This window comes from Oryctolagus cuniculus, chromosome 1 (assembly GCF_051225735.1).
Source record: "Oryctolagus cuniculus isolate XC-2025 breed Fujian yellow rabbit chromosome 1, ASM5122573v1, whole genome shotgun sequence".
In the NCBI taxonomy this organism is placed as follows: domain Eukaryota; kingdom Metazoa; phylum Chordata; class Mammalia; order Lagomorpha; family Leporidae; genus Oryctolagus; species Oryctolagus cuniculus.
Window position 1 is genome coordinate 34,729,325 of NC_142867.1, and position 19,493 is coordinate 34,748,817.

Below are 19,493 nucleotides of genomic sequence, written 5' to 3' on the forward strand. Positions count from 1 at the left end.
TTTTTAAGTTACTACTGAATACTGTAAAGTTGAAGTGGAATGTGAGGACTATAACACGGTGAAGACTATTACAGTGGGATACAAAGAGAATTGTTGAGAGTTGATGGTAAAATAAGATAAAGCATGAAGCATTAAGGAATCCAAGGGAGAAATGATTGCATTTTAATCATAAATGGAAAATAAAAAGAAAAATCATTTATTATTTTAGAGTTATGTAATTAAGAATTTTGAAATGAGGGCCAAATGATATTTATCATTAAATTCTGCAACATCAGAACTATAGAACATACCTTTGAAACATGAATCTGGTACTTTTAGAATTATTTGGTGCAGTTTTAGTAACCACATAGCACTTGCCACTATAGGATATTAGCTGTACATATATGAGCATACTTCAAAAAGCTGATAGAAATGGAATTAAAATGTATTTACTTCAGTGCAAAATTTTGAAAAGCATGCTTATATGGGATCTTCATTTAGTTCATGGGAAATACTTATGAAAAAAATTATACATGAATTGCATAGTTTTTTTACATAAAATAAACTTTTTTAAAATTCAATTGCCCATGAACTTTTTTTAAAGATTTATTTATTTATTTGAAATTCAGAGCTACACAGAGAGAGAAGGAGAGGCAGAGAAAGAGAGAGGTTATCCAACCGCTGGTTCACTCCCCAACTGGCCACAATGGCTGGAGGTTGAAAAAGGTATTGAGAAAAAGTAATGGGTGTAAGATGCCAAGTTGGGGGCCAGTGTTGTGGCATAGTAGGTAAAGCTGCTGCTTGATATGCCAGCACCCCATGTGGGAGCCAGTTTGAATTCCAGCTGCTCCACTTCTGATCCAGCTCCCTGCCTGGGAAAGGCAGTGGAGGATGGCCCAAGTATTTGGGCCCCTGCCACCCATATGGGAGACCTGGAATCAGCTCCTAGCTCCTGGCTTGTGTCTAACTCAGCCCTGGCTATTATGACCATCTGGGGGAATGAGCCAGGGGATGGAAGATCTATTTGTCTGCCTCTACTTCTCTTTCTGTAACTCTATCAAATAAGTAAATAATTTTTTTTAAAGAAAGATGCCAAGCTAAAGGGAAAAGAAAAGCTATAAAACTTTTTAAGACACACACACACACAGAGAGAGAGAGAGAGAGAGAGAGAGAGAGAGAGAGAAATCTTCCATCCATTGGCTCACTCCTTAAATGTCCACAATGGCCTTGGCAGGGCCAGGCTGAAGCCAGGAACCAGGAGCTTCTTCCAGGTCTCCCACTGGGCCATCCTCTGCTGCTTTCCCAGGTACACAAGCAGGGAGCTGGATCCGAAGTAGAGCAACGGGGACAGGAACCAGTGCCCATGTGGGATACTGGCGCTGCAGCTGGCAGCCCAACCCACCATTCCACAATGCTGGCCCTAACTAGGCATTTTCTTTAGCATGAAGTCCCTCATTCCCCCAGGGGTGATCAGTTTTACCAGATAGAATCTACCAATTTGAGCAGTGTAGTAGTCAAGTGGAGGAGGATGTTAAGAATTGCACTTTCTATATATAGATTTTTCTTTGATTTCTCTCCTTTCAGTTAACTGTCCCCACTCTTAGCTCTGGTTGGTGCCTCTGATCCCCAGTTTCCCCAGTTTAGTCTCTCCGGAGAATAAATCTCCTGTCTTCTCTTCTAGCATGAGAAGTATTGTTGCCTGACACCTGGGTAAGGAAAGGGTTCTGAGGGTTTATTTTTATGTATATGGTCAACCTGTTTCCATCCCCTTTTAGAAGTAACTGATGTCTCAAATTTCTGAGCCTTTTTGGGGTTCTACAATGCAAGTCAAGTTTACTTCTGCTAGATTAAGTTTCAACTTTTCTGCCTTGGGAAATTGGTTACTGCTTAGTCATCATTCTCCCTCTGGCTCTTAGAAAAAAAATCCAAGTGTCAATCTTATATTTGATAATGTTGAGTTTTTAGATTAAAAAAAAAGTAATTCTAACGTTCTTTTTCTCTCTCCATGAATTATTTTTATCAGTCTCTTGGGGTTTGTGCACTCTAATTAGGAAATCACAGATTACTTGCATGAGAACAAAATACCTCTTTGTGTTACCTGGAAGCATCATATATGATGTTTCTTCAGAAAGTTCATGGTAAATGCATTTTATAAAAAAAACTATGTTTGTATTTCAATTCTTTTGCATTAAAACAACTTTTAATTCAATTTTCCTTGAATATTTTGAAGCTCACTTGTACTTAACTTCAATCAAAGGTCCTGAAGAACTTTCCACAGTTTGGCTCATAGAATACCTGCTTCAGAATCATCTGGGCTTTGTATTAAAAATTCAGACTCCTTGGGCCAGAGTTGTGGCATAGTGGGTGAAACTGCAGTCTATGACACCAGCATCCCATGTGGGTGTTGGTTCATGTCCTGGCTGCTCTGCTTCTGATCCAGCTCCCTGCTAATGGCCTGGGAAAGTAGTGGAAAATGGCCCAAGCATTTGGGCCCATGCTGCCATGTGGGAGACCATATGAAGCTCCTGACTCCTAGCATCAGCCTGGCCCAGCCCTGGCTGTTTGTGGTTATCTGGGGAATGAACTAGTAGGTAGAAAATCTCTCTCTTTGTGTGTCTCTCACTCTCTCTATGTAACTTTGACTTTCAATTAAATGAATAAATCTTTAAAAAAAAATTCACACTTCTAGGGCCTCACACCAAGCCTTTGAATTAAGACTCTCTTGAGCGTGACACCTGGGAATCTGAGCTTCAACAAATGTCTCCGAATGATTACTAGGCCCAGTAAAATTTGATAACTTAAACATCAAACTTACTAATTGGTGGCAATCTTCATAGTCTTCTTTCTTGTTCCCCTATATACAGAGTTCCAAGAAAATGTAATGTGTATAAGTGACATTGACATCTTAAGATTTGATTATTGTTTATAGCCTTGTCTATACTCCCAAGGAACAGTAGTCTTTCCATTTTCTACTTATTGAATTCTTTATGTAGTTGAAGATTAAGTTTATGATTTTAAGGTAAATTGAAAGTATGTTATCTCGTGGCCAGGGAGTGCAGTGGAGGATGGCCCAAGTACTTGGGCCCTGCACCCCATGGGAGACCAGGATAAGTACCTGGCTCCTGCCTTCGGATCAGCGCGGTGCGCCGGCTGCAGTGCGCCGGCCGCGGCGGCCATTGGAGGGTGAACCAACGGCAAAGGAAGACTTTTCTCTCTGTCTCTCTCTCTCACTGTCCACTCTGCCTGTCAAAAAAAAAAAAAAAAAAAAAAAAAAGAAAGTATGTTATCTCAAAAATTAAGAGAAAAATAAGGAAGGAGGAGGAAGGGTGGAGGAAAGCCGGGAGGGTCAGCAGTATTATTATATTCTTAAAACTATATATGTAAAACACATGAAATCTGTTCTGTTTGTATAGATAGACTTATAAAAACAAAAGAGCAGGGACTGGTATTGTGACATAACAGATCCTGCCCATGATGCTGGCATCCCATATAAATGCCAGTTTGAATCCTGGCTGCTCCACTTCTGATTGAGCTCCCTACTAATGGCCTGGGGAAAGCAGTGAAAGAAGGCCCAAGTGTTTGGGCACCTGCCACTTGCCTGGGAGACCTGGCCAAAGCTCCTGATTCCTGGCTCTGGCCTGGCTTGGCCCTGGTTGTTGTGGACATCTGGAGAGTGAACCAGCAGATGGGAGGTCTCTCTCTCTGTATAACTTGTGGCACAAAAAAAAAAAAAAAAAAAAAAAAAAAAGGATATGGGGAATAAATACTTTTTAGATTAGAATGAGTGTAGGAAGTTTGGAGAGCAAGAAATGGAAAACAACTACATGTTGGCAGAAAGGGCATAGTCAGGGCCAGCGTTGTGGTATATGATGGTAAGCTGCTGCATGAACACCAACATCCCATGTGGGCACCGGTTCAAGTCCCAGCTGCTCCACTTTTGATCCAGCTCCCTGCTGGAGGCCTGGGAAAAGCTGTGGAAGGGGAGAGAGGGAGAGGGAGAGGGAGAGGGAGAGGGAGAGGGAGAGGGAGAGGGACACAAGTACTTGGGCCCCTGCCACTCATGTGGGAGACCTGGAAGAGGCTCCTGGCTCCTGGGTTTGGCCTGGCCCAGCCCTGATTGCTGTGGCTATCTGGGGGAGTGAACCAGTGAATGGAAGTTCTCTCTCTCTGTCTCACCCTCCCTGTAAGTCTGACTTTCAAATAAATAAATAAATCTTTAAAAAAATGGTAAAAAAAAAAAAAGGCATCGTCTAAGTATAACAAGTCTGATTTGAAAAAATAAATACTTCCTTTATATTTTTCTTTATATTTATTTGTAAACCTATTTCATTGTAATTACTTTTCCTACTATTACTGAAAAATGATATAAGTACTAAATGAATTACTCATATATGACTGTCAGGTTGTAGATAAGATAAATAGTAATCTATCAGTTTTCTTTAAGCCAGAGCAAACTTCAGACTATCATGATGCTCATTATTGGGTAATTTGAAAAATTACCCAATAGGTTTAAACAACAACAAAAACTTTAAGAAAAGTTTCAACTTTAAGAAAGCCCAGTTCAACTGAAAAGAAATGCAACATAATAGTGTGGTTGTGGATTGTTCACACATAAACTTACAACTATAGCAGCAGTGATTACCCTGGTAGTGTGGGTAAAGTAAGTTAGAGAACATTTTAAAAGATTCAAAAAGGAGCAACTGGAGTAACCAAATTTGATTAAAGATGATCAACATGGGTTCTGACAGGGGAGGTCATGCATAATTAGATGTTGGAAGTTCTTTAAAGCTTTAATGAAATAGAAAAATTCCATTGACACAAATTATTATTATTTTAAAGAGTAGCATAATATTTTACAGTGATTAGTACCTGAAAACTTGATGTGATATTCTAATATAGAAATATATAAGCATGTTTAATTTATCAGCTATGGAATTCAATAATATAATTTGTTATCAAGAGGACATAAATAAAATTATCTTCTGTTTATTAAATGTGAATTTCTAGGTCTATATAATTAGATTATTCAAGAATAGTATAATTATTTAGTAGTCAGAATTTTTCTCTTGAATGAAATTCTAAGAAAAACAGACATGATTTTCCTCAATGGGAATAAAAACATTGGGAATTTTCAGTTTGAGATTTATTCATTTTATTAGTGATAGTTAGGGATAGACCTTAATATTGTTTCACAGCAATTAAGACATGAGCATGTTATTAAATCTGATAAGCTATGTTTTATTTTCATAATATTAAAATTATTTTATAGTTTTTATGCATACATTTTATCTTTTAAATTCTCAGAACATATAACAATAATGGTTAAAGTGAAGGATTTGTTAGATTAGTTTCCTTTCATACCTTATAATTAAAGTATCATGGTAAACTTTATCAAATTTCTGGACATGAGAGTCCCAGACCTTTAGTCAAGCAATTCAGAAAACTGAGACTTGAAGTTAACTATCATCTACAAACTCAATCAACTGGGAAGGCGAGGACTAGAATCCATTCTTTTATTTCAAGAGCAATATTTTTTCATTATTCAAATTTGCCAAGGGTATTTTTTTCTTACATTTCAATACCTACTATTTATGTTGGTTGGACATTATACAATGTATGTACATACCAAAAAGTCACTATTACCCTATAAATATGTACAGTTGTTTATATATCTGTTAACATTTAAAAAATTAATAGCTGAAAAATTGAGCATAAACATTAAAAATACAAATCTGAGACATCTGCTTCTAGTCACACCAGAATTAGTATTATCAGATGAGTCATCCCATTCTAATCAACTGAAAAACTGGATAAAATAGATGTGATAACTGATTTTAGATATTCAACACCAGAGAACACCAAATGTAATGCCTAAGAAAAGGAGCAAAATTGATGTGAGTTCTGTAATTTCCCCTTTTACCTATGAGATGGAACCCTTCTTGTAAAGGCAGAACCCAGCATCTTGTGTCTTTTCCTTAGCCCAAACTGCCCATCCTTTATCAAAAGGAATTCACTGAATTGAGAGAGTTGTAGAGCTGGCCATACAAAGTTCTAATCATCAGTCTTGAGAAGTCATTTGCTTCTCCAGTTGATTAAACCTTGATGGCCAGTATTGTGTGGAGAGGTCTGTGTAGGGAGTTTCAGGGTCCACACAGGGAAATTCCAGGTCTGGTACAAAAGGTACCAGTTACCTGTAACCCACCCCCCCTCCCCCAACTCCCACCAACTGAAGCCCACCTGACCATCACAAATTCCATAAATAGCACAGTGATATTGACTAATCAAAGATACGAGCACCATTGACCAACCAGGCACTCGGACATGAGCTGATCACATACCTCTGAACCCCACTTTCAATCTGTAAGAACCTTTGCCCCTAACTCCTCAGGGAGCCCAGATATTAAGCAATTAATGTCTAGCTCCTTGCTCTGCACTTTACAATAAATACTTACTTTCTTCTTCTGCACCAATGTCAGTGGATTGGCTTTCTGCTCATCAGCCCAGTGGACCAAACTGTGGGTTCTATAGCAGTACCTCCAAATAGTTTGAAGGGTAGTTCCATAATACCTATAGGAGACATTTAGAGTGAAGTGTACAGAAAAAGAATCCAGGAAAACGATGGTGGGCTACTAAGCTGAAGTGAAAGACTTAAAGTTCTGGAAAGCTAAAATGGCTGAAAATTTTACAGAGGAAGCCATTTGGGGAAGAGTTTCCCAAATTTGTATAGAAATCCTCTTGTGTCTTTGGCTGAATGTTAAGTTGTTCATGCATAGACTAAACTTCAGGAAACCTGCCCAAACAACTACCACGGAAAGAGTGAGAATGTAAAGAGAAAACAACTGTGGGAGCATGTGAAGGGTAAGGAGAAATTTGCATTGTGAACATTCAGTGGGGAGAGGTTTTGTTGAGTTTAAGAGGCATTCTTGGGGCCGATGTTGTGGCTCTCTTGGTTAATCCCCTGCCTGCAGCACCGGGTATCCCATATGGGCGCCAGGTTCTAGTCCTGGTTGCTCCTCTTCCAGTCCAGCTCTCTGCTGTGGCCCAGCAGGATAGCCCAACTACTTGAGCCCCTGCACCTGCATGGAAGACCAGGAAGAAGCACCTGGCTCCTGGCTTCAGATCGGTGAAGTGCCGGCCATAGCAGCCATTTGGGGAGTGAACCAACAGAAGGAAGACCTTTCTCTCTGTCTCTCTCTCACTGTCTATAACTCTACCTGTCAAAAAAAAAAAAAAAAAAAAAAGAATGTGTGACTTCCCCACTCATAGTAAAATCCTTATTAAAAAAAAAAGAGGCATTCCTGAGGATACTGAAAAAGATAATCTGGGTCTGGGGAAAAGGTCAACCAATAGAAGCAGACCCCATAATAAGAGATTATACAAAAGCACTTTGAAAAATCGTTATTAATAAGTTAAAACAATTAAAGCATGAGTATAATGTGAAAAATGGAAACTAAAAATAAAATGAGTACAACTCCTAGACCTAGAAATACAGCATCTCAAATTAAAAAGAAATCATTGACTGGGTTTAATACCAGATTAGACATTAGAAAAGATTAGTAAACTTCAAGATAAGACAATCCAAACAATCCAAACTGAAGTACAGAGAAGAAAAAGGAAGAGGCTGAAATCAGGTGCCAACAACTTGTGGAATAAAATCAAGCAGTGAAATTATATATATAAATTATATATATATATTCATATATATATATATATGAAATGAACCTTAGAAATACTAGGAAGGGGAATGAAAAAATAAAAACCAAAATTTTTTTTCTGAGTTCCTGAAAAATCTCAACCCATAGATCAAGAAGCTCAGGCATGGAAAGCCAAGACACTGTGGCCAAAAAATGACCTAAATGAAAGATATGTGTGAGATCCCAGTGGAAAGAAGGGGCCATCAAAGAAGGAGGTAACTTTCTCTGAAGGGAGGAGAGAACTTCCACTTTGATTATGGTCTTGTCTAAATAAGGTTGGAATTTGTGGACTCAAAAGGCTTCCATAGCCTTGGCAGCTCATGACAAGAGCCTCGGGCGATCACTGACATCATAAATAAGAGTGTCAATTGTTAAATCAACAACGGGAGTCACTGTGTGCTTGCTTCCCATGTAGGACCTCTGTCCTTGATGTGTTGAACTATGAGAATTAATGGTAAAACTAGTCTTCAAACAGTACTTTATACTTTGTGTGTCTGTGTAGATGCAAGCTGTTGAAATCTTTATTTAATATAGATTTTCTGTATATAAAGATAATTAAAAATGAAGCTTAATGAAGAATGGGATGGGATGGGGTGAAGGAGGTGGGATGGTTTGGGGGTAGGAGGGAGGGTATAGGGGGAAAAATCGCTATAATCCAAAAGTTGTACTTATGAAATTTATATTTATATTTATTAAGTAAAAGCTTTCTATAAAAAAAGAAGCTCAATGTACCTCCAGCAGGAAGAAAACCACATTAAGGACATAAATTCATAATACTATAAACAGTGATAAAGACAAAAGCCTACAGGAATAGAAACACACTAAGTATAGGGGTTCAAAGAGTAAGAATAAAATGACTTCCCATCAGAGGCAATGCAAGCCAAAAGGCAATAGATACTTTTAAAGTGTGGAAAGAAATAATATCTTTAAAGTGATGCAGTACATATATTTCATTTTCAAAAAATGAAAATGAGATGAAGACATTCTCAAACCAGTAAAAGATGAGATAATTTGTTTCCGTTTACCTAATTTATGAGAAATATTAAATGCTTTTTTTCACTGAAAGAAAATGATACCAAAAACAAATTTGAGTATCTAAAAGTTGATTCTTTTAAATATGCATGTAATATGTACTGGGATAGATAATTTGCTATTTATTAAACAAGCCCCAATATGGTTAAAAGGATTAATATCATATAAACTGTTTCTTGACCACAAAAGAATTGAGAAATAAATCACAAAATATCATCCAGATATATGGATGTTAAGCAACACTGTTATAAATGACACATGACTCAAAGAAGAAATATGAAAGGAAATTAGAAGGAAAATGAATTCAACTTCTCAAATTTATGATTAGCAAAGATTTCTTTAAAGAGACATAAAACAAAAAAATTTTTTTCTATGTGAACAAAAGAAATGATTAAATGTCCTTTATCCAAACTGAAAAACTTCTGCATTAATAAAATCAAAAGGCAAACCACAGACTGGGACAAAATATTCAGAAAATACTTAGATGACCAAAAAACCTTTTATTTTCAAAATAGTTTTAAATCTCTGACAACTGATTAGTAAAAAACAACTCAATTTTTTAAAAAAAGATCAAAAGATTTGAACAAGATCATAGAAATTGGCCATAACTGTGTGAAAAGATGCTCAATAGTACTAGTCATTAAGAAAATGAAAATTAACCTTGCAGTGAGTTACCACTACACACATATTAGAATGACTAAAATAAAAAAGTTTGCCAATATCACATGTGGAGCAACTAGAAATCTCATTTTTAGCTGTTGGGAATGCAAAATAATACAATAACTTTGCAAAATGGTTTGGCAGATACAGATAAACATACACTTACAATAGCAATTACTTAATTGCTAAGGAATTTACATTTGTCAACACAAAAACTTTTAAATGAATATTCATAGTAGGGTTGTTCATAATAGCCTCGAACTAGAAGCAACCCAGAAGTCCATCATCTAGTGAATAGATAAATTATGAAATGTCCATGCCAAGCAATCTTTTTCAGCAATAAAAAGGAATCAGCATTGTGGTAGATGAAGAATGCAGATGTACTGTATCACATGTGGTGAAATTGTTGAATAGACAAAACCGTTCTCTAATGAGAGAAAGCAGATCAGTGGGTGCCTGGGGGCCAGTGGTAGTGAGTTATGATCGGGAAGAATGTGAGGAATCTTGGAAGGGCAATGGAACTGTTCCATATCTCGATTGTGGTGGTGGTTACATAGGTGTATACATTTTTCTGTTTGTATCCAGCTGTGCGCTTAAAATAGGTATAGTTTATTTCATGTATATTATATTTCAATTTGATAGATTTTAAAAATAAGCAAAAATAATAGAATTATCTGAAATCAGTTAATTATTCATTAGAAGAAATCATTTAGGAATAAAGTATGCAAAGAGTGCGTATTAATAGATTAATTAGAAAATATCCTCTTGTTATCTACTTCTCTTTCACATTTTAATAATAAAAAGCTAGAATACCACAGAAGAACAAAAGTTCACAAGAAGTGATTACTTTTGCAAGTCATATTTGTTTCATTACTCATAAGAACAAACAACTGTCTATTATGCTATTTATTCTATCACCTGCATTTACGAGAATAAAACAAATGCAGACGAGCAAACTTACTTCCAGGATTTATTCATGAAAGTGCCTTATGCTACTTGAAAAGATAGGTAGAAATTCAACCCAATCTCCAGGCATGTTCAGGTTAAAATAATGATCATAATTCTTATTATAAGTCATTGTAAAATGTTGGCCTCAGCAGTTATCTATGCTATGGCATTTCATTACATTTTCATTCTTTGAAAATTCATGATCTATTTTACAGCTTTCAGTTAGCAAAAAAAAAATTATAGAAACATACTCACTTTCTCAAAAGATTCATGAGAAATTATAGTTCTCTCCCACTAAACAAGTACCATTAATTGCCAAAGGTGATACATTTTTAGTAATCCAAAGAATTAATGTCATAATTATCCATTCATTTTCACAGTTTTCAGCTTGCTAAATTTCTTCTAAAATTCTCCCCCAGATTCTTAATTAAATAGTTTGCTTCTTAGGCTTATATAGTGGATACCATTGTAATCTATTTGCTGTACTTACTCACTGAGTTTGCTAAATCAATTTTCATCATTTTTGGAACATGAACCCCCTAGGGTGGACTTATTAATGTCGGCAACCATTTGTATGTAGATGGGAAGATGAAACTCTGGGGAATTTTTTAACTGGCCTTAAGTGAGAATATAGAGTGAAGATGAAAGACTGTTAGGATTTATCTTGAGAAACGCCCATGAGTGAATAGAGGGGCTAGAACCTATGAAGAGGACAGAAATAAGCAGGAGGAAACTAACTGGATTTTGTCTCAGTAAATGTTTAAACAAAGAAGTGATAAACGATGCTCACAGGTCAAAATAACTGAAGATTAAGAAAATGTCCTTTGTATTTGTCAACATGGATATTATTACAAGTCTCTGTGAGAATTGTTTCAATCAAATAATGGTATAATGGTAAGAGAACCAGACTGAATTAGTGGGGTGAAAGGGAAACAAAGAGCATGGACTAATCCTTTAATACTGCCAGCTGTAAAAGGAGGAGGGGTACCTAGAGGGAGAGGTGGGTAAGGGGATGTAATTTTTAGGAGCGAAAGAATTATGTTTAAGATAAGAAAGACTAGTTCAGAAGATGTAGTTAAATATACATGAGAGAGAAGAAATGATGGATAATTTATATTGCCTAGCTGAGAGCAAACATAGTTGAAAGTATAAGTGGGATATTGACCTTAATTTAGAACAGGAACTCCTGTAATACAACTAGAGGAGAAAAAGTGAGGATAGGTGTAGAAGTTAAGTACATTGAGGCTTTAATTTTCTCTGTGATGTAGAAGGTTGTGTCGTCTACCAAATGAGAAGGGGAGGCTGAGTGGAAAGAGTGAGTGGAGATGCTTGGAAATACGCATCATGGAAAGCAGGAGAGAAATTCGACCCAAGAAATGAAGTAGAAGTGTCTGGGCACTAGAGAGGGGCCATAGAGGTTGGTGATGTAATAGTAATATGGATGTGTTCAGCTGTGTGACTTTCTCTCTGCATGTACAGACAGTGGAAAGTGAGATCCACATGGAGTTAAGATTTTGCAAGCTTTGTAGTAAAGGTTACCTATGTATGAAGAATGAGTAAAGTGAAGGAACGCAATATACTTGAACAAGATCCTGGGAAGAGCTAAACAGCTAAAGAAAGTACCTTAAAATCTCATTTAAAAAGCAATATCCTCCCATCGTGAAATAAGTGGAAATTATAGAAAGCAGCAAGGATAACATGCAAATTGTGCAGTTATAAGGCTCTACCATTTATTAAATAGTGGGTACTAATGGTTATTGTGCAGCAGATATTTAGGCTAGTGATTAAGATGCCCGTGTTGGATACCTGGATTGGATTCCTAATTCCATCTCCTGACTCTAACTTTCTGCCAAGGCAGAACCTGGGAAGCAGTGGTGATGGCTCAGCTAATTAGGTTCCTGCCACTCTTTTGGGAGAGCTGGGTGGCTTTCGTGGCTCCCGACTTAAGCCCTAGCCAAGACCCTGTGATGGCAGGTATTTGGGGAATGAGCCAGCAGATGGGAATTTCCTCTCCCTTTATTTGTGTCTTTCTAAAAGTAAATGGTTTTATAATATTTCAGCCATCATCCTTCCTTCCTTCTCTTTTTTAAAATTCTATTTCATTTCATATACTTTAAACATTTCATAAATCATGAATTTTATTTTATAATGTAATTTTAATAGCCATAGAGTATGTACAGAAGGGCCTTTAAATGTGTATTCATTTTAATGAGAGCTTAACATAATAAATTATTTATAATTTTTTCCTGTGTAGGTTTTAGATACTTGCACAATGAAAATGAATTTAAATTCACCAGCCAGATATATTTATGATTTGTATGGCAGAAGAATTGAAGATATTTCAAAAGGTAAGTGGTATAGATTTTTGTAATAATTTTTTAAATTTTTTAAAAGATTTATTTATTTATTTGAAAGACAGAGTTACACACAGAGAGAGGAGAGGTAGAGAGAGAGAGAGAGAGGTCTTCTATCCAATGGTTCACTCCCAATAGGCTGCAACAGCCAGAGCTGTGCTGATCTGAAGCCAGGAGCCAGGAGCCAGGAGCTTCTTCCAGGTCTCCCAAGTGGGTGCAAGGGCCCAAGGACTTGGGCCATCTTCTGCTGCTTTCCCAGGCCATAACAGAGAGCTGGATGGGAGGTGGAGTAGCCGGATCTTGAACTGGCGCCCATATGGGATACTGGCACTTCAGGCCAGGGCATTAACCTGCTGCACCACAGCACCGGCCCCTGTAATAATATTTTGAAAGGCATTTGTAAGATTTGTTTTTTTTGCTTTAAATACTCGAAAACAGATAAAAATTAATTATAACATGGATAAATGTGGTATTCTTATACTAAGGGAAATCACGAAAGGGAATTAAATTTTAAGAAGCTTTTATTTTAGCACAGTTTGGATTCTTTGAAAATATTGATGGATAGGGGCAGACATTGAAGCACAGTTCATTAAGTTGTGGATGCCCATGTCCCATACTGGAGGTCCAGGTGGAGTCTGGGCTACTCTGCTTGCGATGCAGCTTCCCACTAATGCACCTAGGAGGTAGCAGATGGTGGTTCAAATACTCGGGTTCCTGTCCCATGTATGAGAGACCTGGATGGAGTTCTGAGCTCCTGACTTCAGTCTGGCAAGCATTTAGGAAGTAAACCAGAGGATGGGAAATCTAACTCTTTTCTGATTCTCTGCCTTTCAAATAAATAGATAAATAAATCTTTTAAAAAGAAGTTTCTCTGTCACTTGAAAAAGAAAAAAAATTGTTAGGTACTTTAACTTTAGTACTCAAACTAGATAAATAAAAATAATTTGGCCAGCGCCACGGCTCAATAGGCTAATCCTCCACCTAGTGGCGCCAGCACACTGGGTTCTAGTCCCGGTTGGGGCGCAGGATTCTGTCCCGGTTGCCCCTCTTCCAGGCCAGCTCTCTGCTGTGGCCAGGGAGTGCAGTGGAGGATGGCCCAAGTGCTTGGGCCCTGCACCTGCGTGGGTGACCAGGAGAAGCACCTGGCTCCCGGCTTTGGATCAGCGCGATGCCCCGGCCGCAGCGTGCCAGCTGTGGCGGCCATTGGAGGGTGAACCAATGGGCAAAGGAAGACCTTTCTCTCTGTCTCTCTCTCTCTCACTATCCACTCTGCCTGTAAAAAAAAATAATAATTTACACATGTTTATAATTTAGCAATATTTTGGAATGCAGATTTATAAAGAAAAAATGAGAAAGTATAGAACTGCTCAGATGGACATCATTCAAATATTATAAAGAGGTTATTCAAAATTTATAAAAATGTACTTTAAAACAATTTCACTGTCAAATGAGGTTTCCATCTAATATTTTTTAAAGATTTATTTATTTTATTTGAAAGGCAGATTTACAAAGAGCCAGAGGCAGAGAGAAAAAGAAACAAGGAGAGAGGTCTTCCATCTACTGGTTCATTCCCCAGATGGCTGCAACATCCGGAGCTATGCCAATCCAAAGCCAGGAGCTAGGAGCTTCTTCCCAGTCTCCCACACTGATGCAGGGGGCAAGGACTTGGGCCATCTTCTGCTGCTTTCCCAGGCCATACTAGAGCTGGATCGGAGAGGAGCAGCTGGGACTAGAACCATTGCCCATGTGGGATGCCGGCACTGCAGGCGGCAGCCTTACCTGCTACAGCACAGCACCACCTCCCCCACCCCCATCTAGAATTCCTTTTTTTTAAAAAAATTATTTTATTTATTTGAAAGACAGAGTTACAGAGAGAGGTAGAGACAGGGAGGTCTTCAATCCACTGGTTCACTCCCCAGATGGCCGCAACGGCGGAGATGCGCCCATCCAAAGTCAGGAGCCAGGAGCTTACTCTGGGTCTCCCACTTGGGTGCAGGGGCCCAAGGACTTGGACCATCTTCTACTGCTTTCCCAGGCCATAGCAGAGAGCTGGATCAGAAGAGAAGCAGCCAGGACTAGAATTGGTGCCCATGTGGGATACTGGCACTTCAGGCAAGGGCTTTAACCTGCTGTGCCACAGTGCTGGCCCCTCATCTAATATTTCTAAAGGTACTGTTTGGCTAGTTCCCTTAAACACAAATATTAGGAATTCCACATTTGTAAGTTTAAATATACTATTGAGATAGTCCTATCACTTCATCTAAACTTGAATTCTGTGCTTGAAGAGGGCAGAGATATCAATTACCATGTCTTTAATTGCACGACTTCAGCTATAGTTCCAGAAAACTATAGTGATTTGGAGATGTGGCTATACTAGATACTTCCATTTACTCACTTGTACTATATAAAAATAATTTATTTATTTGATTTATCATCCCTAGTTAGTACTTATTAAATTCATTTTGTTTGTGACATTTTGATACTGCTTGTAACTCAAATTTTGGGGACTAGCATTGTGGCAAAGTAAGTTAAGCCACTGCCTGTGACGCTGTCATTCCATTTTGGAGCACAGATCCTCACTCCTTGACTTCCCATCCAACTCCCTGCTAAAGCTCCTGGGAAAGCAGTGGATGATGGCCCAAGTTATTGTGCCCCTCCCACCCACATGGGAGACTAGGGTCGAGTTCAAGGTTCTGGCTTCAACCTGGACCAGTCCCGGCTATTGTAGCCATTTGGAGAGTTAGCAGTGGGGACAAAGATCTTCCTTTCTGTCTCTGTCTCTTTTCTTTTCCTCTCTTTCTGTCATTCTGCTTTTCAAGTAAATCAATAAATTTTATAAAAAAAAACTCAAATTTTCTTGCTAAGGATTGGGTGTGTGTGTTTAGAAAGTAAATCTATTTGTCTTTGTTATTTTTAATATTTTCATTAGATTCAATAATTATTTTTCATTTTATGAAGTTTCCTTCAGTGATTTCAAGGATTCTCTAGATTCTTACCCATTATTTGCAAGGATTAGATAAAATTCATTACCTACTAAACATGCAACACAAGGAGTACTTCCTTATGGAGCCTCATTATTAAATTTTATTTCTTTCTTGCAATTTTGTCTCCTCTCTTATCACAGTGACTAACATTTTCATTTTTGATCAACGATATTTTATAATCACCCCTATACTTGCATTAACAAAACAACTAACATATTTTCTTAAGATGCTATCTAGTCTTGAATTATTTTCCAGCTCACCTGAACTTAAAAATTAGATTTGAGTGAACTGCTAAAATATAAGTATAAGGAACCTTGGTTAAAATCAAAGATTTTTATTTAGAAAGTTGATCCTTTTCTCATCCCAAATATGGTATAGCAGAATTACTTATCGAAACAAAAAAGCACTGACTCTGAGATGTGATACCTCATGGATGCCAGAGGCATTCAAGTTCATGCCTCATGCTTCACATGTCCCAGAAGTGTGCTATTATCACATTTTAATGCATGCCTTGCCCTGTGCTTCTGCATACTTATAAAAGCTTATGCCAGCTGAAATTAGCCTGTGCAACTACTAACTTGTGGAAGCATTACGAGATCACTGGACTTAAAATACTTAAGAAAGCTAATCCGTTGGAGGAACTTCCAGTCTATAGCACCGTAGTCACTTAAAATTAGGCTTTTGAGTTGGTTTTTTCTGTTATTATGATTTTGTTCATCAAATGATCAAGGTCTCTAAACTTTTATGCCCAGTGATCTTCTGAACCTTAGCTTCAGAGAAGTCAAAAGATACCCCACAAAAAGTTAAAAAAATATTGATAGTCTCTTGATTTGATGTGTGACTTTTTTCTTGCTTATTTTGTATCAGATCAGAAAATATTATTTAATAATGTATAATGTTAAGAGCACAGCAATTAGTTTTCAGTTACAAACACAGATTAGAAGTGTCATTGTGCTACAGACTAAAAGCAACAGATAAAAACTTTTCTTCTGTTGCTTCGTTTTTTGGAATTAGATACAGCTTCAACTCTTCTTTCTATGCCGTGTGAAATGAACACATTTGACATGACATTAAACTACTCTTACTTTGTCAGTTCTGGGAAAATGTTTAAAAATTCATGAGATTTGCAAATTGCTTCTATTTTTAGATTTCTAAAAGATGGAAAGTTTTAATAAATAAATTTATAGGCCTGCGCCTTGGCTCAATAGGCTAATCCTCCACCTGCAGCGCTGGCACCCCAGGTTCTAGTCCCGGTCAGGGCGCCAGATTCTGTCCCGGTTGCCCCTCTTCCAGGCCAGCTCTCTGCTGTGGCCAGGGAGTGCAGTGGAGGATGGCCCAAGTGCTTGGGCCCTGCACCCGCGTGGGAGACCAGGAGAAGCACCTGGCTCCTGGCTTTGGATCAGAGTGGTGCGCTGGCCTCAGCTTGCTGGCCTCGATGGCCATTGGAGGGTGAACCAACAGTAAAGGAAGACCTTTCTCTCTGTCTCTCTCTCACTGTCCACTCTGCCTGTGAGAAAGAAAGAAAGAAAGAAAGAAAGAAAGGAAGGAAGGAAGGAAGGAAGGAAGGAAGGAAGGAAGGAAGGAAGGAAGGAAGGAAGGAAGGAAGGAGGGAAGGAAGGAAGGAAGGAGAAAGAAATTTATATTGTTTCACATGGGAAATTTCTTCAGTTATGGCTTCTATCTAGATCTATCCTTCCTGGAGTGAATGGGAGCTGTCTACTGTGTACAAATGCCATATTCCTTTAAAGAGTCAACATACTAGCACAAAATATGTGTGTGAAAAATATGTTCTGCAAAATCATGCCTTCCGAAATTACAGGCTATGGAAGAAATAGAGTTGGGGAAAACCATTAAAAATTGTTGTACCTTTAAAACCAGAACATTAACTAGAATAATAATTATAATCTTAGGAAATGCTGTAAGCAGCCTGGGTAGGTATATTAATTAGTATACCACTTCAGAGGATATTAAAGCTGCACAGAAATAGTAGGTGGAATGAAGTGTAGGTTTGAGCCAGGGGAACTTTCTTTGAGGAAGCCACGGGAGGAAGTGAAATTCTCAACAGTCAGATTCATGTAAGGACAGAGTTGCACCTTTCTGAGTTGGGAACCCCAGTGCAGCCGCCAAACCAAGGATTTTTTCCCCTCCTGAAGCTGGAATTCTTTCATTGCTTTTTGGGCTTCCTTTGCTTAGAAAGAAGCACATATTCACCAAGCAAGCTTCCATATTATTCCGATAATTCCCTTATTTTCTAATCATACAGAAGCTTTTGATATTATAGAAGCATTTAACAGTGGCAGAATAGAGGCAGATGAAGTAGTCATTTAATAATACTCCCATTTCACCTAGCCTTCCCCAACTTTTTGATCTCTTAATTTCTTTTTTGATGTTATTAATTAGTTTTACTATAATAATTTCATAACATTTACATATCAAATCATTGAACTGAGCATCTCTAGATATTCAAATTTTGTTAAAAATTTATGTTTTATTTGAAAAACAAAGTTACAGAGTGAGGGAAAGACACACACACACAGAGACAGAGACAGAGAGAGAGAGAGAGAGAGAATCTTCCATTCGCTAGTTCGCTTCCCAAATGTCTACAAATGGCCAGGGCTGGGCCAGACCAAGAGAAGAGCCAGGAGCTTCTTCCAGGTCACCCACTTTGGTATGGAAGCCTAAGCATTTGGGCCATCTTCTGCTGCTTTCCCAGGCACATTAGCAGGGAGCTGGATGGGAAGAGGGACAGCTGGGACTTGAACTGGGACTTGAATATGGAATGCTGGCACTGTAGGTGGCAGCTTTACCCAGTATACCACAACACCAGCCCCAAGATATTTTTATTTTTCAATGATACCTTAATAAACCTAGAAAAAAACACATATTTGGAAAACTTCTTAAGTGTCAAGAAGGGTTTAAAGTTTTGTTCATTTTATATATTGATAGTTATTCTTTCCATTTGGAAGTTGAAACCTAATAGTATGACTTGGATGGAGAAGTTGGGGAATGTCACAGACTAGAAAGGGAGAGAGTTTATTCTCACAGATAAACTCCAAGTCCCATTTTGACCTTACTGGGCTGCAAAGAGTGTTTCCTGAAAGTCCATCTAGTTAAACCCTCCTCTTAGTCTTATGAAGGCCAAATAGCTTTTGCATTTTTTTTAATTTCTTCTAGAGGCTTACTTTTATCGTTGTTATTCATGGCTGGTTCACTCTGGCAGAGATCTCTTCATTTCCTTGGTTGGATTATTACTTGTGGTGAGCCAGAGGAGTCACTTTTCTGTCTTGAGGAAGGATATTCTCAGTACCTTAGGACCTTTATGAGGCTGCTATTCTAATAATCTACGCTGCTCCTTTGTGACTATTTCCAGATCATAGTAGGTGTAAAATTTCTCCAATGATTGTGAAATGAGTTAGAATATCTTAATTAAATCACCCAAATGCCATTCTGTTACACATTGAACGTTTACTTTCTATTCCATTTCGCATCTAAGCTTATGTCCTGCAACAGAATCCAAAATAACTATTCTCTGACAAGTTCTTAGAAGATTCTGCAGTGAGTTCAAATTCCGAGTCAACATATTTCAATCGTAAAATTCCAACAAAACAGAGGTGCCCTGAATTTGAATATAATCTCTTACTTATTTCCAACTTCTTGTGAACAATTAAAATAAAAAAAAATTCAACCTGAAAGAAATAAAACTCTAAAAAATGAAGTCCAAACTGAAGTCAATCCACAAGTCAAATAATGAGTTAATGTATAATAAAAGTTCACAATAAGGGAAAGTGCAAAGAAATTAAAGTCCTTAATTTTTTGTTATTCCCGCTGTCAACCAGATGGCT

The 19,493-nt window shown here is 37.8% G+C and overlaps 1 protein-coding gene across 9 annotated transcripts in view; it reads left to right on the forward strand.

Annotated features, from left to right (window-relative positions):
- DCDC1 (doublecortin domain containing 1) overlaps nucleotides 1-19,493 on the forward strand; it is a 553,166-nt gene that overhangs the window by 91,147 nt on the left and 442,526 nt on the right. For all 9 annotated transcript variants that reach the window (XM_089309905.1, XM_089309913.1, XM_089309931.1 and 6 more), the window contains one exon: nucleotides 12,568-12,661. In XM_089309905.1, the coding sequence (XP_089166031.1) occupies nucleotides 12,568-12,661 (94 nt within the window). The remainder of the gene's footprint in view (nucleotides 1-12,567; nucleotides 12,662-19,493) is intronic.